The sequence below is a fragment of the Numenius arquata genome, chromosome 3 (genome assembly GCF_964106895.1).
Source record: "Numenius arquata chromosome 3, bNumArq3.hap1.1, whole genome shotgun sequence".
In the NCBI taxonomy this organism is placed as follows: domain Eukaryota; kingdom Metazoa; phylum Chordata; class Aves; order Charadriiformes; family Scolopacidae; genus Numenius; species Numenius arquata.
The window spans coordinates 19025001-19051762 of NC_133578.1; the positions used below are offsets into that span (position 1 = coordinate 19025001).

General features: G+C 40.0%; 1 protein-coding gene across 2 annotated transcripts in view; it reads right to left on the reverse strand.

The window, feature by feature from the left end:
- RBMS1 (RNA binding motif single stranded interacting protein 1) overlaps window positions 1–26060 on the reverse strand; it is a 149279-nt gene extending 123219 nt beyond the window's left edge. For both annotated transcript variants that reach the window (XM_074145933.1, XM_074145931.1), the window contains exon 1: window positions 25823–26060. In XM_074145933.1, the coding sequence (XP_074002034.1) occupies window positions 25823–25897 (75 nt within the window). In that variant the 5' untranslated portion in view covers window positions 25898–26060. The remainder of the gene's footprint in view (window positions 1–25822) is intronic.
- Between the last annotated feature and the right edge of the window lie 702 nt (window positions 26061–26762).

The following is a 26762-nucleotide window of genomic DNA, read 5'->3' on the forward strand; positions in this document are numbered from 1 at the left end:
GCTGATGGGGTAATGTGGGGAGAAAGAATGGCTGGAGACAAAGAGGGATGCTTAAAGTTGGTACTGCTACAAAATAATACATCTGAAAACACAGCTTTCATTTTACAATGCATCTTCTGTATTATGGGATACTGATCTGAATTGAGCTGCAGACCCTGTAGCACAAATTATGAGCACTTAACGTTCATCTCCTGTTCATCTCCTTTAGACCCGCTACTTGCACCAGCTGCTTCTATTGATACCATACAGCAACAACTTTGTTGACTGTTGGAGAGCAGTGAATGTTCTTCCTACAAGTTAGGCCTTGGCAGACGAGGATTTGCAAGCCTTCCTCTAGTCATTTGAGGTACTGCTGCCTCCAGGTGTCCTTTTTGCTCTTCTGCCAAAAACGCCTGAGTAGCAGAGTGAGCAGAGGAATGCTTGAGCCTCAGCTGCTCCAAGTACAGCCTGTGGTATCTCAGCTCAGCAGCTTTTTTTCCCACACCTCCCCCCCCTCCTGCACCACTGGGATGACTGTCCAGGCACTCCACCTCCCAATGGTGAGAAGCATTTTATTCCCATAGGACAGACTGAGGAGGAGGCTGGAAGATGAGCTTTTATGTGCTTTACTCTTTCTCATCTTCATATTCCAGTGGCTGCTGTGCCCCTACCCCCTTTCCCAACTAGATTTTTTTCCATGAAGCTCTTTCAGTCCCAGATGTATTCCTTTTTCGCCTACTGCCTACAGCAAACTTTCTGCTCTGCTCCTAGGTAGCCTTCTGTAGTTACCAAGGTGGGGACACCTTGCTTCAAGAAGCAGTGTTTATGATGCTGTATAATCAGGGAAAGTGAGCTCGAGTGGTACTCTGCAAGGAAACAGCAGAGGTACAGGCAGATGTCCCCTTGCTGCCTCCACTGAGAAGGGATATGAGCAGGAGAGGGCAGGCAGCGGTGGGAGCGCGGTTAGCTGGGGAAAGGAACGCCTGAAAGCCGTGCAGCAAGATTCACCAGAGTCAGTCTCTAAAACCTCTTAAATTATTGCTTGCATAGGAAAAGTTTAAAAATGCATTTTTCTCATGTTTCTCCATTCTGTTACTGATCCAGTCAAGAGGCTTGTGGTCAGGATTAGAAATAAGGAGGCACAGCCCATTGCTGTTTCAATGTTAATGCCATTTGTGACACATCCTGAGTTATGACTCCAACAGAAGAAAATGTCTTATGACCAGAGTTACTTGGGTGGAGCCTTTAACTAAACAAAAGCTGAAAATCAGCCGATCAATGCTGTCTCTTGATGATTTAAAGTTGTAATCTTATTATGAAAATTGACTTTGGGAAGGCATCAAGGAATATCCAGACGAGGACTGTTGCTAGGGTTTTACATGGTTTGGCAGTTGTATGCTGGAGTTTCTAATAATCCATTTGCTACTGCTGATTATAACATATTTAATAGATAGTAATCTATAAATTCCTATGTTATTCGTAACACAGTTGCCACATCTGAGTTTTACTGTAATGCTCTCTACCTCTTTCCTCAGTATACCTTTAGACAACATAGGGGATGTCTACGCAGTCTTCTTCCAGTAGACCTGGGATCACACGCCTGTGCCCTTGGACTGGCAGTCACCTCCCTGACACCTCAGCAGGATTTTTTAGCTCAGGTTAAGCGTTGCCACAATGTGGTTTCCCTTTACCTCAGGGCTGAGAGAAAGTGAGCCTATGTCAGCATGATAAAAACCCATGGGAAAATACCTGCAGGTATCCCTGAGGGGTATTCACAGCAGCTGCCCTGCTAATCGAGGAACACTAGGGAGCTGAGGAACTTCTAACTGTCCACCCAGAAGAAGGGCTGCAACACATTTCCCACTGACTCTCCCTCTGCCCTTTGCCATGCCAGGTAGGTGGCAGTCCCTGCCCCTGTGGGTTTTACTGTGAAACTGGAGCTCGTTGGCTAAGCTGCTGGAGAACACCCCCACTAATTTAGAGGGTTGCTAAAGAAGGATGAATTGCGTTTTCTCTAAGAGGAACATACCCCATGGAAATAAAAAATCAAAATATGAGAACTCTTTCTCTCCCTACTGAGAGCTGCAGAAATTAACTTTTCTCGACTGCACTTCTTGCTGCCTGGGTAGGGGGCTACTGTAACAGTTCAGTTTATAATAAAAAAGTTTAAGCCTTCGCTGCCTCGCTTCATTTGCCATTAAAACTCCCCTAAAAGGCGACGGGCATTTCATTTTCTTCTCAACCCGTTTGCGACATGTGTCAGCGCCGTGCTCAGGGCAGCAGGAGCTGAGGGTGCCGGGAACACTCGGCAATACCCAGGACCCGGAGCTTGAGTTTAAGCCGCAGCTCCCTGCCAGCTGGAGACACATTTAACATTCCCTGCATGACTTCAGCAGTTCAGCCGCTTTCCCACATTCCACAGCTGGCCTCCCACCACCGCTCAGCCTGCGAGCACACACCACACCGGGGTCATATTCTTGCCATCATTTCTGAAGTAGAACTTGCTAGTGAAAGCACCGGAGAGTTCTGCTTAAAATGTGACGGCACCATAAGGCCTGAAAGTCCTGGCGTCTCCGAAGTGGCAAGGCTATGTATAAAAAAGTATTTTCCATTTGCTCTTCAGCTCCTCTGTGTTTTATAAAAGGTCTGCATATCTTGGGAGCCACAAAATGGTTGGGTGGCAACCCTGTAAAGTCCCAGAACAAATCCTTACTACTATGAGTAATCCCGGTGCTTTACAACAGGACACATTTGGAAAATAAAGTCCTTCAGGACTGCATCCGTGGAGGTTTATTGTTAACAGTCCTCTTCTCTGACTGCAAATTCATGTTGCTTCACATGCACGCCACATCCATTTTTGTCCTTGTGCAGAAGTTAAAAAAAGGAAGTACAGAGTCTGCAGATGTTAATTTTTAATACCATAATTAGCTTAATGGGTTATAGTGGTTTGTATTTTATGTCTACAAGCTGAACTGGCTTGTGCCTTTTTTGTCATGCTTTTTGTGTCATGAAAAAACAACAAAAAATTTCTGGAAGAATTGATGAAGACATGTAAATTCAGTAAATAGCAAAACTTTATGACAGCAACATTCTGGCAATTCATGCTGAGAATTTATCTTAAAAAAACAACCCCAAACTATTCAAACAATTTATAGGTTAAACATCAAGATTTTATGGGGACAACAACTAGGAAGGAAACCTATTGTATGGACTGTACCTGGATTCCTCATTTATCTAATTCCAATCACATCGGTGATTAGGGACTGTGCAAATAAAGAACACTTGCACAAAGTTAAACCTGCATATCTGGGTGTGTTGGACAGAAAGGTCTACAAATGCATTTCAGTTTTCCCTGGAAACAGTGAATGACACTGACTGAACATAACATTGACTTTCTGGGGTACAACACCGGCCTATTAATTCCTCTGAAATAACGACTTGAGTAGCGGAAGTGAGCTTGACGTGATGTGTATTAACTGGATGTTTTGAGTCTACTGAGATAATCGCAATAGCTGTGAAACTGGTTCATGGATCTGGACAGGGGACCAACGCAATGCTTGGGCATTACTCATGTGTCACTTTAGGCCTATTTTGACATAAATAGAACCTCATTGAGATATAAGTAGGACCTCATCTTTGTGTAGCACCTTACACTGAAATTATTTCGATCCAAATGGATAACAGAAAATATCTACCAGAAGATGCAGTTTGTGTTTTATCTTTTGATAATTGTTTTAACACTTATTATACTAATGTTTGAGTAAATGCCTTAAAAAATTCAACCAGCCATATTATCATTATAACACAAAGACATTTGGCCCACATTTTGAACTATCAGGTAACATCCTCTCACTTACTTTAAAAAGCTAATTTAAGTCAAAGTTGAAAGAAAAGTGTCTCTCAAATAAGATGCTATTTTCCTTTTACAATTAAAAAAAAAATCAGAGAAACATATTTTGTACAAATTATTTTCTCTAAACTCATTTTGAGCAAATTCCAGTTTATCAGTTAACATAACAAATAAAATACAGTCTAGCTCTAAACCCAGCTAATACAAATTTATCATGGAAGCAGTGACAACCCCTTATCTGCAGAGGGATGGCTGGCACCAGTACACAGAGGGACTAGCTACAAACGCATGCCATTAGGTATTATTAGAAGAAAAATGTGCTGCCAGTGAGGAGAAGGTAGATTTATACTAGCAGACATTAAAACTTTATTAAGACAGAATTATTTACAGCCACGAGACATACAGTGTAGCACAGTATTCTTACAGCCTTAGAGTAAATGTGATAATTGCAATTGAAAGTGAACTAACTGTAATGACTTTCAGAGTTTATCTCATCTCTCTACTCCTTGGCCATAAGCCCATCCCAATTGGTGGAAATACTGAAGTTACCCATAGACAGCAACAAAAAATTTCCCCAGCTAAGGAGCTGGCAAACCTCTCTCGTCCACAGTGGATTCAGCTGTGACTTTACTGATTCGCAGCAGCCATGTCCCTTTACGTTTAGCACTTCCTTTCACTCTCCTCAGCCTACAGTTCTTGCACGCCTAAATATCGGTCACCACCTAAAGCCAGAGTGTCCCTATGGGGTGGTTGTTCCCAGCCTACGAGCACAAAGCTGTGCACCGAGCATGTTTAACAAACGGTGAATTCCGGTCACAGTCTACCCAGTTACCCTCCATTGATTTATGTACTTAGAGCACCAACATATTAATTTGACTTTGCAAGCCAGGGACTTTCTTTGAATTCCCAGAACATCCAAACTCCCATCTAATCTAAAAAGCAAGAACTAAATAGATACTGAAAGAATTTTTTTGTATTAAAAATACGAGGGAAAGGTACTGGCAATAGTTGGCAATCTAATAACATCAGTCGCATCTAGCAGGAAGGCTTAATTCAAAGGACAGTATTTTGAGAAAATGTATTTCAAAGGTAATAAAGTTGCTGTACGTTCACAGACAAAAAAAAAAACCTTCTTGATGGGGCTGCTTGGAAGAGCACTTTCTATCACTGTTAGCAAACATACTGCACAACTGCTAATGAAATTGTTTATCTACTGCTTACACAAGAGCCCAGGCACTATTCCACTATTGCTTTTTAAAGCAATAATACTGGTATGTCACCATTCTCCAGCTGAATATCCGTCCAGACGAACGAGACGCCATTTTTTTTAAAACCGAAAAAATTATTACACAATAGATACCACTGAGGGACTAAGGGTCTTTCAACATAAAATGATGATTATTCCTCTTGCTCTCAGCTCTAGTATAGAGTAGAATATAATTATTCTATCATAACTGTAATAAACTGCAATCTCAGACAATAGCGTGAATAATTTTTTGTCAATGAGCAGTAAAAACTGCTCAGTGAAAGTGAAGAGAATGTATATTTTGAACATTTTAATTTCAAGTCTACAAATACTACAAAAGCGTGTTTTAATCTCTGATGAGTGAGTGTTGTGATTATCTGAAATTGCACAGGATTAGTATTATTCCTACAGAAAGCAAAGGTCAAGAGGTCTCAATTAAAAAAAAATAATATTTGAAAGAAAATGTTGTCTATTTGAAGCATTTATGTTTATAATTTGTTCGTAAGCTTTGAACTGTTCTTCTTTTCTGGATGCTGATGAAAGTTCAGAGCATTTTTCATATACAATACAATTAGTGTTTGTCTTTCTGCAGTGTCATCAACTGCATACAACCTAGTTAATTGTCCTAGATTTAAACAAGTCATATACTGCACATTGAAATTCATTTCCTACATTAACTTCCATTTTTACATACAGCCATTAATATTAACAGTTTTTCATTAAAAACGTTCATGCAGTTATAGTCTCTACATAAAAATAAACAGCTTAATAGAAACTGAGTGCAGCAAGTTAATGAAATAACATTCGTTACAAGCCCTACAAGAACTATTACGATGCATATGTATGCAAAAGTGGTATCCAAAATAACTTCTTTTAACATTAAAATTAACTAGAACAAATATGTAATCATATAGGTGATTCTGGAAATTCCTACTGTTATAATGCAAAACCTAAGTATTTCTGAGACTAACGACACGCCAAACTGCAGTTCCAATTCAGATTATACACTTTCAAAGCCAACCAACTGGCACGTTGCTTTAGCTTTCCTTTATTTCTTCTGTAATTTGTGTTTGCTTTTCTTGAGTTACTATACAAAAGCAAGGAAGAGTATATGGATGCTTATTAGTCAGAGAAATAAAGGTGCACAAAACCAATCAAAATTAATTTTGCAATACATGAAATAACTATTAGCCCATACTTGCAACTACCAAATTCAGGTACGTGTTCACATGTCAGAATTGAGTTCATGCTTTGCTGTGCCCTTACCATTATTTTATATATCTAAGTTACTTCTTAAGCCGTATCGGTGAACATGCAGTGATGCCCCTTGATGCACTCAGCTACCATGGGATGGAATTAAAAGTGAGTGTTCTCTATCCCTGTTTATGTTGTAAGTTCCAAGAACGACTATCGTCTGAGTACAATGGAGGTCTTTTCAGCAGCATGCTGACATGAAAGAAAAGTTCAGCTATGTTGTTTAATTGTGTATACTCCAGTGCTAGGCAACTCTCCAAACCTTACTGTAAACATTGTTTAAGGTTCATCCAGATCAGCACGATAATGAAGCTTATGCTTTTTTACACTTAGCTTTAAATGCCAATTGCTTTTCTTTATGGTTTTGTATTTACCTGTACTGAAGCACAGCTAGAGACATCACACTGGGCTGAACTTTTTCTTTTACAGAATGATGGGTTGTCCTCTAAAGCCCTGCTCTAATATTCTGTTTACATGGTGTTGTTTTCCTGGACAGAGAACTGATCTATTGTTATCTTTTGTTAGCTGTCTGGAGAACATATTCATCACAGCTTAGCAAATGGCAATATTAGATTAATAAGAAAAAAGTGGATATTCAACAAACATGTTGTTGAATGTTCTAATGGAGCCAAAAGCACTTATTAGTTCCACAAACTGTATGGTTACTCTGAAAATGTCATTCATGTTCTAACAAGTGTGTATGCACATAATAATCTATAACTGGCACCATTAACTCTAATGTATAATCATTATGAAGTTATTTTTGTTAATGTAAAGACATCTTCCACTACAAAAATACACAGTTGAGGCCAAAAATATAGGACGTGTGCTCCTTGAACAGCGAGTTGTTATTAGAAGCGCAGACTGGGTGTGTGTAGGCAGACAATTATGAGACAAAGAACACTACATTCCTAAACTCCAGTTCAATATAAGAAGAAAGTTCATTTATTGTTCAAAGAACATAATCTACAGTGTTCCAAGTTTCTATTATACAAGAGTGTCTGTATTTTGTGCTCAGCAGGACAGTGAAATTTCACCAAAGAAATAGCCATTAGATTTCATACAAATGCAGAGTTTTCACATGAAATCCCTTTTTGGGGATGAGTACTGCAAAATACACTTTTTTGTAATTGGCTTTTATTTTGCAACATAGCAAAATAACCAGTATAGTATTTCTCCAACCCCAACTAGATACATCTAAAAACTTATGCAAAGTTCAACACACCCACATTTTTATCGATGTGTTTGTCAGAATCTGGTCAATTCAGAGCTATGGTAAAGACAGACAGACTTGATCTGCAGAGGTCAGATAGAACTTCACATTTTTAATCATGTGAATATTCTTGACTACATTAATAATTCCAAATGCTATTCCCATGATTAAGCATTTTAAGAATCGTGACACAGAGCTGATGGTTGTTAAATTTGATAGAAATTCAGTATCAGCAAAAAATAACATCTCACTTGCTTGGAACTGAGGTGTATATATAGCTCTTTTGACACTGAGATTAATGTGTTGCTTTGTTCTTTATCAGGTCTCCGACTAGTCTGACATTATCTCCCTAACTATTGAGATTTTCCTAATAGCACCCATTAGTCACAGGATATTGAATGCACATTATGCAACAAAGTTTTCAAAAAAAAAAGTAGAAGTCTATCTTAAACCCATGGATTGTCACTCGAAACACTACTGCTACCCAGTTTGTTTATACCCTCCAAAGTCCATTTTGTCTCCTGTGTTTCACTGGGACATGAAACCCTCCGTAGCAGTCACGCACCTCATGCAAAGGATTCCTGACCTGTGTGGAGGGCTGCCAGGGTGCTTTAATAATATAAAGAGTAACAACTGATAAGCTAAATCAATCACCAAGCACTTTGTAGTCTATCGCATGCAGTGGCAAACCCAGCTTCCAGAGAAAATCCTCCTTGACCACCTGGGCTCATGTGAACAGAACCAACAAATATAAGAAAATCTGCATTTTCTTTACTATTAATTTTATTTCAAATAAACATCCTTTTCTATTTCCCACAAGCATCTGCTCTCTGCAGGTTTGGCTGGATCCTCAGCAATTCTTTACATTGATCAAAGGCAACAGAGAAGTGTCTCCCCAACTATGAGAGCTCTTTAGCCAAAATTGTGACCGTCATCTTCCCCACCTGGCACAACAACGCTCTCAGCAGGCAGGAGTATCATGGGAAGAAGACAAGATGGATGGAGTCCAATACCCCCCATTAACCTGACCAGTATAGGGCTTCAGTTTGTACCGGGAATGGATTAGGGGAAAGTAAGTGGAGTTGACACTACAGAAGGTACGTCCACTTGAGGACAGAACAGCTCTTCTCTACCTGCAAGGGTCTGGGTCACTGTGAAAATTCATAGTCAGGTAATTCTTGTTGATCTTAGATACAGTAACATGGACAACAAAGTTCACCAATTTATTTTTCATTCTTAGTAACTTTTTTTTTTATTAATAAAAGACCACTGAGAGTACCTTAGTGGGTGCTTCTGTGCAGACACCAGTAAGAATTTAGGGATGTTTTCTCCTTCCTTGCTGGAACAAGTCTGTATGTCTGGAAATTAATTGCTTAAGATCAGAAAAAACAGACTTAATTGAAGAAAAGAAGAATGTAAAAAGAAATTAAAAATAGATAAAAATAGAGTCAAACATAAAACTCTAATAAATAAAATTTCTTATTTCTTAAAGAAATATTACTAAAATTCAAAAAAAGGGCAGGAAATACAAACATACATCTTTAAATGCTTCATATATTTATGCTCCAATGCATCTCTAGAAAAAGAAAATATATATTGTTTACCCCATATAATGCTCTCTTTTACTAGAAAAATATTTAATTTCAAGTATTTCTAATGTGTAATTTGATTCTCAGTTCTTAGCTACATATCAGTCATGGGATACATTCCATAGTTATGAAGTATTACCTTGAGAGATTTCATGCTTCCAAGCACACAGCCAATTTCTGCCCTGGGATGCAAATGTACGATTCTCTTTGAAGTCTATAGGAGTCACAAAAGTAGAATATGCTATAGACTGCAACTAAGTTTTTGCTGTAGTTAGAGTCATATTCTACTCAGCGTTACTTATTTAACACCATTCCTCTCCAATTTTAATTGGAGGGCTATAACTAAGCAGAGTTGGTCTCTCATGCCAACACTTTGTGTAATTAAATTGAATATATATTCCTCATTGTAAATGCGGTTTTTATAAAGCTAAGCAACTTCATATCCATTCTTCTATGCAACATAACTTTTTATTTATAAAACTACTATTTAATATAAATGTATTAATACAATTCATGTAATTACTTGTATTTTGCACTACTGCATATCCTAGAAACCTTTCAATTTAAAATTAAATTCAAGATACCTGTCTAACTTCAGTACTTATGATTTTCAAGAAAGGAGACACCATAAAGAACACTGAGAAATCTCATCTGTCTTCTGCCAAGGACTCTGGAGCCCAGTCCTGAATACTGCATGCTGGCAAAATGTTCACTTAGAGAAGTGAATAAATATTCATTGTGCATTTATTTACTTCTGGTATTACTGGATTTAGTCATATAATTAAATCTATTAAAATTATTAATTAGAGGACAATACAGTTAATAGAGTTTTAGGTGACATGAGTTGAGCACATCAAGTCAACTTAAGTCTTGTCTACATTTGGAAACTTACCAGAACTACTCTGAAATAACCCCTGATATGGACGTGTAGACAGGTGAACATCTATATGGGAATTTATAACGCTCAGTAATTCCAGAAAAATATTTCCTTATAAATTCCGTTATATTTTTAAGCGTAGACAAGCTCTAAATCTTGTTAGCATCGCTATTCTGCACCTTTGATAGCTTTTACTGTCTAACACCCCATGTGTTCTCTTCAGTAGCATCAAACCTTTAAGGCTTCATCCTGGGAAGGAGTAGGAACAGAAGCCTCCTTTATGCATAAAAAATGTATAAAGATTAACAGTTTAAAATATAACAACATTTATAAGTAACGCCATGAAGACAATCACATTTCAGAATGAGAATGCCTTTTCTTGCTTAGCTGGCTTGGAAAGTGGATTAATATGTTTTGGACAATGGTCCTCTTATCCAACAAGAAAGCTCTCCTCACTTGAAATTATTTGGGGATAATTATTCCAGAATACCTAATAAATCCTTATACCTGGCCTTCCACCAGTGCTCACTGTGCTAGTATTCTGCACAATGCTTGCACAGCAGTTACCTCTCAAAGATCCCTGCTGTCAGAATAAAGGAACTAGATGCCAAATACCATTCTCAGAGGATCGCTGCATATAAGAGAGATGCAGGATGAAACTATATGCTGCAAAACCCTGGGATTTTATCATTTTTTGAGGGCTAACATCACCAATACAACCAATGATTAAAAAACAGTAAAAAGAAACAAAACCAAAAGCTACAGAAAAAAGATACATTAAACCTGAACAACATTAAAAAAGATCTTCTCTTGGTCAGACATATTTATGGCTTCAGGATAGCATACTCAAAGTGCAAAATCACTATTTATTATTTGTGACTCCTTCTTTATAAAACGAAAGTCCTTTCTTGGGCTGTGTTGCTCTGCAGAGGTAGACCGTGACAGAACAATATAAGCTCTGCACTACCTCTTCGTAACACCATGATCTCCACCACCTCCAAAGGCCACAGCACACTTGAGAGTGATTCTGGCAACTTCACAAAAAATATGAATTAAAATATACAAATCATCCCATCTCAGTTATAGGAACTGCAAATGCTATTCTCTGGTGGTGACTTTAGTACTTCAAACCTTGTTTTGGCCCTACTTTTCCCTCCAAGTGATCTTTATCTGAACAGAAAGCCCACCCCTCCGCTCACCAAAGCGGGCTGGAATGTTATTTGTAGTCCAAACATGGGACCCGCTCAGGCTGTTGGGATGGACCTTCACTTCTGAGCTGACTGACACTTAAGTGCTCCAGCATAGTACAAACAGCGCAAATGAACATTAAAAACTTTAATATAGGAAAGCATGTCTCTGTATGTGTGAAGTTTAAAGACATGAAAATACGTTGCTATAAATTTAAAGTTTCAGTCTGGCTGATATACTGTGTCATTTCAACAGAACTCCATTTTCCATGCATAATCTTCTAATTTTTTATATTGAGATGGATGCCTTCAGATAATTTTTTTTTCTGCTTAGCCACTTTTGCCAGGAGTAGTGTGTGATACAGTGCAGTGATATTCTGGCTGCTAAGTGGATGCTAACTCCATTTAGTCTTTGCTATACTGTAGATTTTCTTGGATTCGGATTCATGCCAGACCTATCGGGATAAGAGAATTTCTAACATATAAAATATCCAAAAGAATAGCAACATCACCACGTCACTTAAGAGTGTGTTCAGAAGTCCTTGCACTTACTCTAGTTTCAGTGTAATAAGAAAACAGATGTATAATCTACAAGAAATAAAAAGAAATGGCAAAGTCTTCAATTCTGAGGAGTTTACCTCTGTACCTTTACCTGCAGTATCACAACATGGCTGCACCAGTTGAGAGGCAAAGATAACTGCCAAATTTGCCCCACGAGTAGCTTTTGTCCTCTCACAATCTATTTAAAACAAGGCCTTTCCCAGAGGTCTTGCCTGTCTGTTCCCCAAACCTCACCATTGTTTTTGTAAAAATAACCTTTAGTTCTTGCTGAACTTTAGCAGTTCCCAAACTGAGTTCTTGCAGAATACGGCCTTCAATCTCCTTTTGTTGGAGATGCAACTCCCGGTGGATAGTCTGGCAGCTGGAGGTGTCTTCTTGTGCCATGCCCTGGCACACACGCCACAGCCTCTCCACTGAACTGTGCTTTTTCTCTCCCCTGCTCTTTTCTCTGCGATTCGTTTCCCTTATCTGTTCTCTACAGCAATTTTCCCCTTTCAAAATTAGTTTTCCTTATGTTTGCCCTCCGTCTAGCTTTGTATTTTTCACTTACCTTTTCCTCTTTTCCTATCTCAAACGACAACACAGGGCTCAAGAGACAGGTCTATAGCCAGCTTTGAAGACCCTATTTAATGCACTTTCAGCGATAAGCTCAACGCGAGGGGAGCAAAGCGCTCCCCGTGGAGCCCCCTCCCTTCTGTGCAAACCCACCGCTCCTGAGCCCAGCCGCTCGGGGTCTCAATGCAGGAGTAAGGACTAACGGCAGGTTGTTCTCCCAAAGGTGTCTATTGCCTCAGTGAAGCCAAGATTATAGAAAATTACAGAAGCCAAACTACTTCTCGGTTGTTTTCTATCTTGAGCCATGCTTTCCTTTCCTCTTTCCCAGATGCTATTCCTAAAAGTATCGATTATCAAAAGATTCTCACTGAAACTGTGAAATATTTGTCATTCCCAGACATGGCTCTCAGCTTTCTACTCCCAGAAATCCCAGCTCAGTCTCTTGCCATCCTCCAGTAAATTAGGCAAGCCAGAGTTGCTCAGACTTGTATACAGCCCTTGAGACCAGCAAGCCTTCTTTCCGCTGTCTCCAAGGGACGCAGAGCAAATGGCTCCTGAATTCTGCTTTAGAGCTATAGGCTGGCATGAACAACAGTCTGATACGGTCTGGAGATTTTGCAGCTCATTTAAATTGAAAAATGAGGGCTGTAATGAAATAAATGTGAAAATTAATACTATAATGTTTCTTATTTCTTGAGATAAAATAAAATTAAGATTCTGGTGCATGGTTTTTCTGCAAAGACTAGATTCTGTGGCCATTTAAATGAGAGAACACATGGCGCTCAATGTCAGTGTCAAGAGAAGGACTAAGGTCTTAATGTATGAAAAAAAACCACAATGAAGCGCCCATTTTACACGTGAATGCCTTGATTATACAGACAGCAGCCCAGAATATTTCATAAATAATACAGGTACATACATACTTCACTAGATTGCCCAATACCTGAGTTACTTGAAGCACAGGTTATCCTGCAGAGTAAACAGTACACTGTCAAGAATCAAAGAATAACAATAACTAGTCAATCCAGGAAACTGAATCAACAGCAAATATTTTCAAACAATTGGGAGGTAAATGTAAAGTAAAATACATATCCAACACATTTTAAAAATGTGTATATACAAGTATTAGCAACTACCACCAGAGCACAGGGATCTGCAGCATCCTCCCTGGATGACAAAAGCAATTAGGGGAGATGCAACACATTTTCCATCAATGAGAAAGCTATAATAAATTTTTGAAGACAACAGTCAGATAAATCTCTGCTCTTAAAAAGGTGCGCTGTGGAAATGCCAAGAGTTCTGTTGTTCAACATATATTCATTTCTAAACTTCATGTAAATATCAGTAAAAGAGAAGCCATTTATATTAACCTTGACGGAGCTAAATAGCGTGTAAGCAAGCATGGAAAATGACCCATTATATTTCTTATGAGTAAAAAAAAAAAAAAGTATTTATTATTCATTTGTTCATTATTCAATTATTCATCTGACATGGAATTTCACTATCGGTTTTAGAAGAAGGAAAGTGGTACCAGATATAAAATATGCATAGTTGCTTTTCTGCCACTTTTGGGGGAAACATGGCAAAGTAAACTTATGTCATTCTGTCATTTTTACTACGTTTTTTGCAGTTTCTCCCAGAAAGATGCATGGCTACTTAGCAGGTCAGTGTTAGATGCTGGGTAACACTCCCCCTCTAGCCCCAGGCTCTCAACTAAATAAAAGTCAAAAAATAGCATTTCAAATTCCTAAGAGCAGAAACATCCCTAGTGCACAAATACCTCTTCATTTCTTCCCAATTCTATATTTTTGTAAAAATCTTCACTTTTATTATGTTCAGATAGCCCAGTCACCATCAAGGTAAACACTCCAGGATAAAGAGCAAAATACAGAAGTGTTCAATTAGGTAATAATGACTTGGGGTGATAATGCTGCTGTCTCTGCAACTTTCTGGCCATTAGGAAGTCATCTTAAGGCCAGCTTAATCCTGGTTTAGGTCCCTAAATATACATTCTGGCACCTAACATGAAACCTGATTTTCAGGATTAATGAACAACCACGATCACATTATTTAGTTAGCAGTGTAAAAATGAACTGACATTTGGTGGGGTTTTCTCAGGTTTTTCTCATCATCAATCTGGCTGCCAACTATAGCTGTGATTTTTATTTTTTTTTAAAGCGCTAGTAGAAGCAGCATCTTTAAGATTAACTTCAGGGTTTGGGATTCTGAGAGCTTCCTATTATTATACCTGCCATTGAAAATCCTTAGAAAATATGGGGGAGTGAATATATAAAAGACAGTGGAAATAAGTGCTAATAAAAGCAGAGCAGGCTAAAGAAGCTGGGTGGGTGGGTTTGGAAGCCCTTCACATATCAATAGCTTCTGCAGCTGATGAACTTGCTGTAATTTGAAAGTCACTTGGGATATAGCAGTACTGTCAGTGAAGGACAACAGGAACATGTTAATTCTTCCCATTTTTTCTACTAGAAAGTCAGAACACTGCCTTCCTCAGTACTCTTTTCTGCTCCTCTGAATAATGTCTGCTTGGAAAGAAACAAGATTTAATTTGGGGTTAATTATTGTTTTATTTAATTTTTAATCCATGTCGAAGCAAAAACTTATCAACAAATTCAGATTTGATGCAGGAACAAGAAATGCCAGCCTAAAGAAGTGATTTGGTATGAGAATGTATACACGTCTGTCACAATTTACAGTGTAGTCTTGTAGCACTATAATGTTCTGCCAGGAGTAAAACAAACAAATAGGCAAACCTAAAATCTTAAATTTTAAGCAGCTTAACCAAGATATTTGCTAAAATGGGATAAGGGAATTTGCATGCTGAAGAGATTATTGAAATGTCATTTGCATATTTGTAGAATGCATCTTCTGTTAAATAGAAAAAGGGAATTCCTTCTATACCTCTCCTTTCCAAATGCTGTATCACAGCTTACAATGATGAAACATAGGAGGAAACAACAGTTACTTTAGAACATCTTATGCTGATGATAGTTATCAGGGTCTACCTTATAGAATCACACACTAACATCTGGAGGTCATCTAGTCCAACTTCCCTCCAAAAGCAGGTTCAACTAGATCAGGTTGCTCAGGTCCTTGTCCAGTTGAGTATTTATTGTCTCCAAGAGATTTCAGGACTTCTCTTGGCACCTGCTCAGGTGCTTGGCCACTCTTATAGTGGGAAAAAAAATAACCTTCATATCTAATTACAATTTTCTCATGTCACAACTTGTGTCCATTGTGTTGTACCCTATTGTCTATTCCCTTCTAAGACAAAACTACTAGGTCTGTAAACAAAGGGAGAGCAGTCATTCACATTGATTTCAGCAATGACTTTGACATTGTGTCCCACTATATTCTTGGACCTAAGGACATTATAGCCTGGACGAGTTGACAACTAGATAGGAATGAAACTAACAGGATGGTCAAGCTCAGAGAATCACAGTTAATGAGTTATACTGTACCTGGAGGCCAGTACTAAGTGGAGCGCTACAAGGGTCTATCCTGGGACTTGGGTGTTTCAGAGAAGTGCAAAGTTCTGCACCTGGGAAGGAAGAGTCCTTTGCAATGATACAAGCTGGGGACTGACTGGCTGGGGAGCCGCTCTGCTGGAACAGACCTGGGGGGTTGTGGCAGACAGCAAGCTGAGCATAAGCCAACAGCATGCTCTGGCAGCAAGGCGTGCCTCCTGGTCTGCATTAGGGGGAAGGAAGTGACTATCCCCCCATTTGATACACCCCACCTAGAATATTACATGCAGCTTTGGGCCCCTGTAAAAGAAAAACATTGATAAGCTGGAGCAAGTTCAGCGGAGGGCCACCAAGATGGCTGGAGGCTGGATCACATGCTCTGTGAAAAGCTGAAGGAACTGGGCTTTTTCAGTCCAGAAAAGAGAAGGCTTTGATGGGACTTAATAGCAGCTTTCCATTTGTAGAATGGAAACCTCCGAGGAGGTTATCATGAAGAAGGAGCCAGGTTCTTACAGTGGTGCATGGTGTGAGGGTGAGTCAATGAGCCTAAGATGAAACAAGGGAAGATCAGACTGGAAATAAGGAGAAAAAAAAAAAATCACCATAAAGACAGCCAGCATTGGAACACATGCAGAGAGGCTGTGCTCTCCATCCTTGGAGGCTTCCAAGACCACACTGGATAAGGCCCTGAGCAACCTGGTCTGACCCTACTTTGAGCAGAAAGTTGGATTAGAGAGCTCCTGAAGTCCCTTCCAACCTGAATTATCCTGTGATCCTATCCCTGTGTACCTCCAAGAAGTGTCTGGCTCCACCTTGTCTATACATTGTCATTTGATGGATTTAGACAGCAATTAGATCTTCCCTTAGCCTTCTCTTCTTGAAGCTAAATAAAGCCATTTGTAGGACCTGGGGATGAAACAGGGAAATATACACATTCATCAGAGGAGGGAAAAAAACCTCACCCAAATACAGATATAGAAAGAGTAGAGAACAACCTAAACATAAGCACTGAGTGTACATTTCCGTAAAAGGCCTAAACAGAGAGAATAGTGAATTGGGGAAAGGAATTTGGGACTGAGAACAAAGAAACTGCTTCTATTATTCAAGATCCCTGTGTTCAGGGAAACTGGAGTTTGACTACTCTCTGTCAATAATTCAGCTACATCAAAGAAACAAGTAAGTATCACCATTCTTTCCTTCTACTTGGAACAATAAGAATCTGAATTTTTGGCTAACTGACTGGGTCAAAAGAAGTCAGAGGCATTCTGGAGTCTTGGACCTCGTTAACCGAGATCCTTCCCCCTCCAAACCTCATGCATTCTCCTCACTTTAATATGCAGTTGTCAAAAGCAAATGGTCGCTAATCAGAAAAGCTACCGGAGGGAAACCAGAAGGTCACAGGCACTATTCATGAAATTCAAAGTTTGTATCATAAACCCTTCTTAAATGTTTTTTCTAGGAGACAGAATGTTTTAGCTAGTACTTTTCCAAATGAGTCACTAACACCCTTGTCTTAATTCTGCAGCTGCTGCTAATTTGAAGTGCCAGCCTTCTCCCCTCTTTCCCCAGAATGAAATAAAATATCAATGTTGCACTGTGCTGAAAACGGAAAGTTAGATGTAACGCTACGCTACAAGGCCTCTGGAAGTCCCATTTACATTTGATTCTTTTTCGTCCCGGGCCTATACTTAACTTAAGCCCTCTCAGCAATTTATTTCACACTTTCTTCCACACTCATTGGTCATAAGAATGAAAGACAGACTCAAATGGATTTTTAACACTTAGTGCACCCACATCTAATAATTTAAAACAGTAAAAGAGAAACTAAAGTAATAGAAAAATAATACTAGCAGTTATCTGCATATATACACAATCAACAGATTTTAGTAATCTAAGAGCTCTCTTGTATCTTCCTTTGGCTTGGATCTTTTGCCCTTTTGGCCAAGGACATGGAAAGCCTTTTATTTACAGAAGTTAAGCAGCACCATTTTGTTGTACAAAAGTGAGACCCAAGAGGGTGTACTTTTTGCAGAGACAACGTCACCCATAGCATGGGACTTAAGTATCTCATTAGTTTCTCCACTGTAAAAACGTATTACAGTGGGGGTTTTCGGGGTTAGTTTTCAGCCAGATCAGTTTTTTGGTTCAGCTCACTAGCTGATGGTACGAATGCTAGTGCCAGCACAAGGAAGGGGATGGGAAAGAGTTGCTGGGGGCAATGGGGAAAGACAAGACTGCCCTTTTTGGCTGCTGTGCATAGTTATGTAAAATTAAAGTGATTATGTAGCTATGGCCTGAGGGATAGAAGAGGTCACAGATACTACCACAGCCTATAAACTGCTGTAGAAATTGTGTCAGTGTGTTGCCAAGAGACAAGCAAGGGAATCCAGTTCTTAACCTGCAGTGAAATCCACAGAGTGAAGCCCGTTTTCTCTACTTCTCTACAGAAGATCAATACACAAAGTCACACTGAACATTTTGAGTTGCATTTTGCATCAGTAAGCTGTTTATCTACCTGGAATGATTTTGAAGCACTTTTCACGGGCCTTATGCGTACCCTGAGATTTCAGAAATTTAGTTTAAATATATTTTGAAATGTTTTCATCAAGTCAGCGCAATTGAGACTAAATCTACTACGGTCTCAGATCATGAACAGAGCATAGTCATTTCAAAAGCTACCATGAAAGAAGTGAGCCATGGTACCTGATTATACCCATGTCCAACCTCTGTCTTTCTCAATTCTGAGATCATATAATTCAGCTTAGAACTTAATGAAATTACATTTAAATGCAGGTCTCAGTATTTTCAGCTGAGGAAGACTAAGAAAATGCATGAAGTCAGGTAATAATTATCACCTATTTGCTACAGTGAATATGAGCTGAATTTGTTGTGTGCCTTTGTTTTGACTGAAACAAATTAACCTCAGATAGAACAGATTTTTATCAGCATGTTTTTTCCAACATTTTTCACTTCTATAACAAAGCAAGTGATTTTCCAGTAGAAGTAGTTGTGATCACTACTTAGCATGGGCCATAGAAAGTCTATACAATACAACAAAAATTACTATATAAAATGTAGCATATTTTTGGCTAAATCTAAGCATATATCTTCAAAGGACTATTTCTCAAATCAAAAGCATAATTTCAAGAAAAACAATTTTTTTTTTTTAAACCATTGTTATTCGCTCTTGATTATGACTACTTGGAAGACTGAAACTGAAATACGTAAATGCACCAAGCTATAGTTTCCAGTTTGTTATTACGCCTTTGTTCAAACTTCTTTACTGCTATCACAACCGAGTGTCCTTCACTAGGACCACTGGATTAGTGGCATCAGTTACCTTTCTCAGTAAAAGTGATGCATCTGCTATCAACGTTGACAGCTCAAACTGCTGCCTGGACTTTAAAGCAGCTTCAAAATTGTCTGAGGTGGTTTTTTGATGTATATTCTAAATAGATATGTTTCTGAAACATATTCTTTTATAGAAAAATAGATTTAGAAAACAATGCTTTGCTACATTGTAGTATTTTCCATTGGAAAATTTCTTCGTTCCTTCAACACTAAGTGGAAGCTTAGAAATTTACTCTCAGGAAATTTCATCCTTGAAACTAAGACCTGAAGTTTTATACTCTAACTAGAAACAAAATATTTTGAAGTATAGGGTTCCCTTTACAAATAAGGTTAAGAATCTAAACAGCACGCTCAACTCCATTTTAAAAGTAATGAGAAAAAACTACAGTCATTACCAACAGTAACAGTTGAGCTGTGAAAGAAAACATACTTTAAAGAACCATTTTATTCAAAGAAAATTAACTTTTCTCCCCCACAAACTTATTGCACACCTTTCATGACTGCCTTGGGATCCTGCATTGAAGGTAAAGCTAGAAAATACACCAGTACAAAATCTTACAGCCGTCACCTACCTACTGGATATAAACTTCATAGATACAGTTTTGGAACATACCCAGTGCCTGGGGGGGTTAACAATCAAACACAAAAGGAAAACAGCAACGAATAAATTTTTCAAGCCTTTTTCAAGTCATATATTGGTTTATCACTTTTCTGTAAAAATCAGTCCCAGAAGACTATCAGACTCAGGATCTGACTCGCACGTCAGCAGTAAAGTTACCACTGAATCAAGGAGAGGGACCAAGATTTTGTTGACATTTGTTAAATGAGGCCAATCACGCAGTATCAAATTAAGCCCCAAGCACAGTGTACTCTAGGGATGAATTTAGTCTCAAACTTCTAGAAATTACAAAGCTAATAAGAAGCTGTCATTTCGACCATTAATGATGTGGAGAAAGTATTTTTTATTTTGTCATTTGCAAATTCAGTCTCTAGCATATGTATATTTATACCATTCCTCTCTCTGAGGAGGTTGGATTAAGGGAGAAGTCATGGCTTTTTAAAAACTCTTTTAAAAAGGTTCACTAGAAAACATACAGAATTGGCACATCTTACAGATGTCATTGCTACTTTTCCTTGATTACATCCCCCATCACACAATCCGTATGTTGCACTGCCTAACTTTTGCTCCTCCAAAGTGAATATTATGAATATCACATCATTGCAAATCACCCCCAAATTAAGCATGTGAGCATAACCCAAGCACGAATCGAGTAAATAAAATGTTGCTCATCTGAAATCAAAGGCAAAACTCATGCTGACTTCAGTGAAGCCAGTCTTCAAGATTATGATGTTGTGAAGTGTTTCTGCATTTCATGTACCTTTATCAGTTATTTAGATAGTTACAACGATGTACATTACCATACAGGATACATTAACATACGTCCTTCTTGACCCCACCAACCAATGCAGTGATCCCAGGGTGGAATATCTAGGTTTAAACCTTCCTGAAGTCACTACTAGTAACAATGTATCTGGTTATATCTTGCTTGTAATGCCTGTTTGCTCATGGGGCTAATCTGACATTGCTTCTCAACAGAGGCCCCAATACAGAGTAATTCAAAGCTGGAATAATTCAGGGCAAGGAGGACAAACATTTGCAAAGCTTTGTATGAACTTCGCTCGATCCACTTCTAGAAAGGCTTCAACTTTTGCATACACAAGAATTATTCTAGCAACAGTTTCTAGAAACACTTTCTGAAGGACAGATTTCTAGTTCATAGCAAGCCACCTGAACTAAACTTCAAAAGTTAAAAGGAGCTGTAACTGGGACAAGGATAGAGATGCCCCACACATAATAAGCTGGCTGGAATAATTATATAAAACAATCATTGTGACCGGTGACAGAAAGTCACTGGTGTGTCTGATGGATGGATACAAACAGACACTCTCAGTTTTGGACTGGGATGTTTGGAAGAAGAGAAAATGCACTTCCTAGAGAACACTGTTCATTTCTCCATATTTTACATTCCATGAGATTATTTTATAGAGCCGGATCACCTCACCAGCAGCACCACCACTTCTCAAGTTTTTCTTAAAATTGTGGGAGGGAAAGAAGTGTAAAATTTACCAATGTGGTATACTTTTTGAAGGAATTATTGGATAGTAGCACAATAAAAACTCCACCTGGCCAGAATGGGAGAGAACATGTTCGAGAGGCTGAGGGGGGCAACAGGATCAGGTAACTGCCCAGAGACAAAAAGTTTGCCTGCAGCTAACCTGTGCTTTTTTCATTTTATTTTTTTTAATGGATTTCTAAGCCCAGTCAAGAACAAGAGAGGTCACAATTATGGATAATTAATATAACTCCCCACAATTAAGAAATGTGCAAATTATTTCTGTCCAACCTTACAAATTGTGTATACTGTGCATAATCTGTGTTACTATAAACTTGTCTTTTACTATGTACAGATTTTGCATCCTTACTGCATGTGGAATAAATCTAACCACACTGATTAGAATTAGTAATCATTTACGCTGATTAAAATCAGCTCATAAACCAGTAAAACCATTTAAAGGGTAACAGACCTGGGCTTGGCATAGAATGTGATGAGTAAAGATATCCATTAGCAGCAAACCATAAGAGGGTCCTACTGCTTCTGCTTTAGAAGCATCAAAACCAGAAGGTTCTACATTGGTCTATTAACTTCATACACTGACACTAAACTCTGGATTATCCAGAGTCTCCTAATAAGAAAGTTTCATATCTGCTTTCTTTAACACTACATAAAGTTCCCTGTTAACTGATTTCCTGCTTACTCTGCCATCAACAGGCTTGGATAAAAATTAAATGTTCCCATTTTAAAGTTTGCTGTCAACAGCCTGAAAATAAGTTTTTGCCACGGCAGAATCTGCCTGCTCACTACAAGTTGACATCAATCTACAGTCCTGCCTACAAACCTACACAAACTTCTAGAAATATTAGTTCTTTTCATAGCTGCCAGGGCACTGATTTTGCAGCTACCAAACTATACAGCTAGAAGCCCACTCTAGCAAGATTCACAAGATCTCATTTCTTCTGGGTTGTGTTACCTAATACCAAACAAAAGAAATAGAATTCAAGTATCACATAAAAATATTATCTATGACTATTAAATCTTTGCACTTTAAATAAACAATGCTGTCTATAGGAAATGTTGCTGTTTTCTACTAACTCTCTTTTATACAAAGAGCTTTCCTTTATGATACAGAAATCTATCAGAAAGATCAGTCATATTGTCACATTATTGTCCAAGGAAAAATCAGTAATACGGCCAGTTATCACAATTTGTTTCTAAATCATGTTGTGCATCACATCCCTGAATTCCGCTTGATATTTAGGTAAAGGAAAACAAAACATAAATTCATTTTTATTTCTTACTTGACCAAAGCAAACAGGCTGTGGCCTACAGATGTATATATACACTTACATTTGTTTATGTGTACTCTGTCCTGTTAAATGTTACAATAGTTTGCCCAGCACAGTCAGATTTTACTCCTGGTCAGAGAGGCCTTTAAGCATTAGTAAAACACATACAATCTTAATGAGCAGAATTTTCTAAAATGTTGAAATACACAATCTCTTCATTACAAATAAAATATGAAGTAAGGAAATTAAATACAACTGAGTTGAAATTTGACAAGCAATGGTACAGAAATAGGGTTAAAGGAAGTATCTAAACCTTTAGAAACATCCACTGAACTTGGAAAGTATTTTTGATGCTCTCTGACATGCCATACAATATGCAATATAGGAACTGTCGTAAAACATACATTCATTAGAATACACACAAATCTAACAGATATGTTAAAATTATCATTTGACAGAGTAAAAATTGTGGCAGTCCCAAAAATACAGAATGTTTTACGAGCTTCAGCTTGAAACCATTTCAAACTATTTTCATTGCCATAATGATTTTTTGTATTAAAAGCTTTACACCTTCTTCCAATGTTTATTTTGTTCATTTCATTTAAGTCCATGGTTTCACTAATCTCTTTTGATGCTGAACTCCCTAAGATTAGGGGGAAGGAGGTGCTGAATCACAGCAAATGTTTATATTTCCTCCCAGAATATATTACTGAACCAGCTTGAATACTTCATGAGTAAGATTGTGAAGATCATAACAAACACAAAATCTGTTTTTAAATTCTATAACATATTTTGTAGCAATTAAAATAGTTGGCCGCATCAACATTTTAACCTAAAGAGCCATTTGTAATGCACGCAATTTCTAATGAGTATTTTTGAGCTCTCTAGAGAAAAATCCACCTTCAAGCAATTGCTGTCATCTCCTAATTATCGATTTGCAATTTATTAGTCAGCAGATTTTTCCATCATTACTTAAATAAGGATAAGATGAGAAGCAAAAGTTCTAGTTTCAAAATTTCTTACCTCCCCCAGCATAACCATGTAACCATTCAATTCTATTATAATTTTCCTTTAACAAAACCCAAAGATTTCTGCAGAATTACTGAAATAGTTCAGGTACCGGAAAACAGGTTGTTTTAGGGCTCAAAGAATAGAACATCTGAAAACTATGAATTAAATTAATTCTTCTACACGTTCAGAGAGGATCCAATTGCTTATATTACTGAATTCTGCATACTTGAATATCAAAACTTACAGTTACTGGTCCTTTTATCTACATTAAGGAGCCACCTTTTTTCTTTTATTTCTTTTATAAAATCAAGGTCTCTGAAAACAGGAAACTCACTGGATCCCAGATACTTGATTTCATGTGTGTAGTCAAATGGCTGTGTGTTCTCTCTGCTGAAACACAGTAATGTAATTTCAGGCTGTATAATTTTATAGCAAAGACTGCAAGATGTTTTGAAGATGTCATTGACTGTAAAACAAATCAATATTAAATTATCCGTACAGGAAACATTTTCAAAAGATGGTCCATCAAGCTTTCTCATAGGATCATGGATTTCTAGGATCATACTCTAATAACTACAGTAAGCTATTAAGTTTATCTCCCTCTTCAATTATTTACAGGTCAAAAAAGCCAAGTGACATTGCTTTATATATATTCAATGTTAGGTACTTGGTTTGTAACTTACTCATGCCACACAAAATCATGAAAGTAAAAGTTTCTGAACAAAGACATTTTTTCATTTGAGAATATTTCTATAGTCATGCAGCCAAGTGATGCAAAAAGCTGTCCTTTAGGCACTCTACCTTTCTTAAAAATGATGCATTAAAAATATATATCTCAACAGTACTGAAATGATTACTCTGCAGCACAATCTTTAAATGGCTACAGACTGTACCATTTAGCCTGATGTCAATTACATATGTAAGAGATTAGTCATTTCAAATCACCTAAAGACCTTCATCGTATTTCTATCAATTTCTGTATATATGAAAGCACACTTCAAAACCTCCTCATTGCTGACTTGTAAAATGTCTCATGACTGTCAAACTGAATTTATTTTTCAGCCAAGCAGTAAAAATTACATTTCACAATATAGTAACACAGAACACAATAAAAAGAAGAGCCTATCAAGTGTGCAGATAAAGAGAAGGGAATTCTTGTCCTGTCATTGCCACACAGGCAGGACATTTCAATAGAGAAAAAAAAAAAAAGCAAAACCAAACAAACCACACCACGGTTATAACCTCTAAAAAAAGTTCACACATTGAAGCCTCATATGGGTCTGTTTTGATTTGTGAGGAGTGACACTGGTGGTTGGAGAGGCTTATGCTAAATGTTCCAGACAGCTGATGCAACCACCTCTGCATCTGCCAGTTTGCAGCATGATGCTTCTAGAGCAGTGGGGCTGGCTGCCCTTACAGACTTGAAGGAGAAAGGGGAAAAAAAAAAAAAAAAAAGAAAAAAAAGGCGGAGGTCCACCATCACAAGAACTCCTAAAATCAATTTTCCTGCAAACAACACCTACCCCTGTACAACACTAACCATCAGGAGCTGGACCCTTAATGCGTTTTTAATCCAGTTTGTAAACTGCGAGGTGGCAGCTCACAAAGGTCCAACTCCACAGACAATGAGGATCCATCCGAGCCCAGCAGCCTCCTCAGCGTCCCTATCTAAGTGGAATTACGGCCATCCCCATCACGGCAATAAGCGCGCCCCGCCACCCCCACCCCAGGATGTCAAAGCACCCCCGCCCCAGCTGAAAGAGCGGCCACCGGCAGCGGACAGCCCCGGTTTGGGGCCTGCCGGCTAAAGTTTGGGTCGTTCCCCTGCCTTCAGGGAGGCAGCGCTGGGTGAAGGCAGCGGGAGCGGGGCCCGGCGGGCTCCGCAGAGCTCCGCTGTGCAGCGGGGTGGCCGAGGACGTGGTCGGGAAGGAGGAGACACGCCGAGAGCCCTAGGGAAGAGGAGGGACCGCCGGCGGGAGGGGGAAGGCGAGAGGGAAGGAGACAGCTCGGAGACGGCGGAGCGGGGAGCGAGGGGAAGGGGGTGGGAGCCCGGCGGGGAGCCGGGCGGCCCGGGGGCTCCCGGGGCGCCGGTGGGCGGCAGGAAGGGGCTGCCGGCTCTTTCCTGTCTCCGTCCCCCCGGTGCAACCTGACCGCCTCCCCCGGGCCGTGCCCCGCCTCACGGAGCCCCCGTCCGGGCTGGGCCCTGGCCGGCCGCCCTGGAGCGGGACCAGCCGCAGACCCGCCGCGCCGTACCCTACCTTCGCCTGCAGATACTGGGGGTAGTAGTAGGTGGTGTACTGGGGGTACATCTGCTGTTTCCACACTTTGCCCATGAAGCTGGAAATGTAGCCTGCAGTGCAGGGATGGGGGGGCACTTTGGGGGGCTCCAGCCGCCTCTCCGTCTCTCTCTCCCTCCTGTCTCTTCCTCTCCGGCGGCGGCGGCTGCTGCTGCTGCTGCTGCTGCTCCTCCTCGGCCGAGCCCAGACCTTCCTCCTCCTCCTCCGCCCAAAAGCCACAGCGGAGCGGCGGCAGCGGGGGCAGGCACTCTCGCTCTCTCGCCGGGAGTTCCTGCCAAGTCCCCGCCCGGCCGGGGCCGAGCAGCGGCGGCGGCGGCGGGCCGGCTGGCGGAGCGGCGGCGCGGGGAGCGCTCGGGGCGGGCGCGGCGGCGGCGGTGCCAGGCGGCGGGGCAGGGCTGGCGGAGGGAGGGAGGGAGGGAAGAGGAGGGAGAGAGGGGGCGAGGGGCGGCGCTTAGTCCCTCTCGGCGCCCGCGGTGCGAACCCCGGCCCGGCGCGGCGGGGCAGCCCCCGCGGGGCAGCGTGGGGCTCGTCCGCGGCGAGCGGAGCCGCTCGGGCGAAGGGCCGCTGCAGTGGCCGGCGGGGAGGGGAGAGGAGCGGAGCCGGGGGTTTCCGCGTTCCGGAGGAGGAGGGCTGCAGTGGTCGCATCCGCACACGGCTCGGCTCTGACCTAATTAGCCGGGTGATGTTTTGTTATCGCCTTTGCTCTTTGTGCATCTCGTTGGCGAGCAGTGGTGCAGGGCGCAGGCTTTAGGGGAGAATTGGAGACAATTTTGGAAAACTACATTTGGCTCCGGTTCTGCCTGGCGGTAGAGGGTCCATTTATCTGCTTGGAGCAGAAGGGACTGCAGTGCTAACATCAGTTCACAGAACAGCAACCACAAAACCAGACCAAATTCTCCAT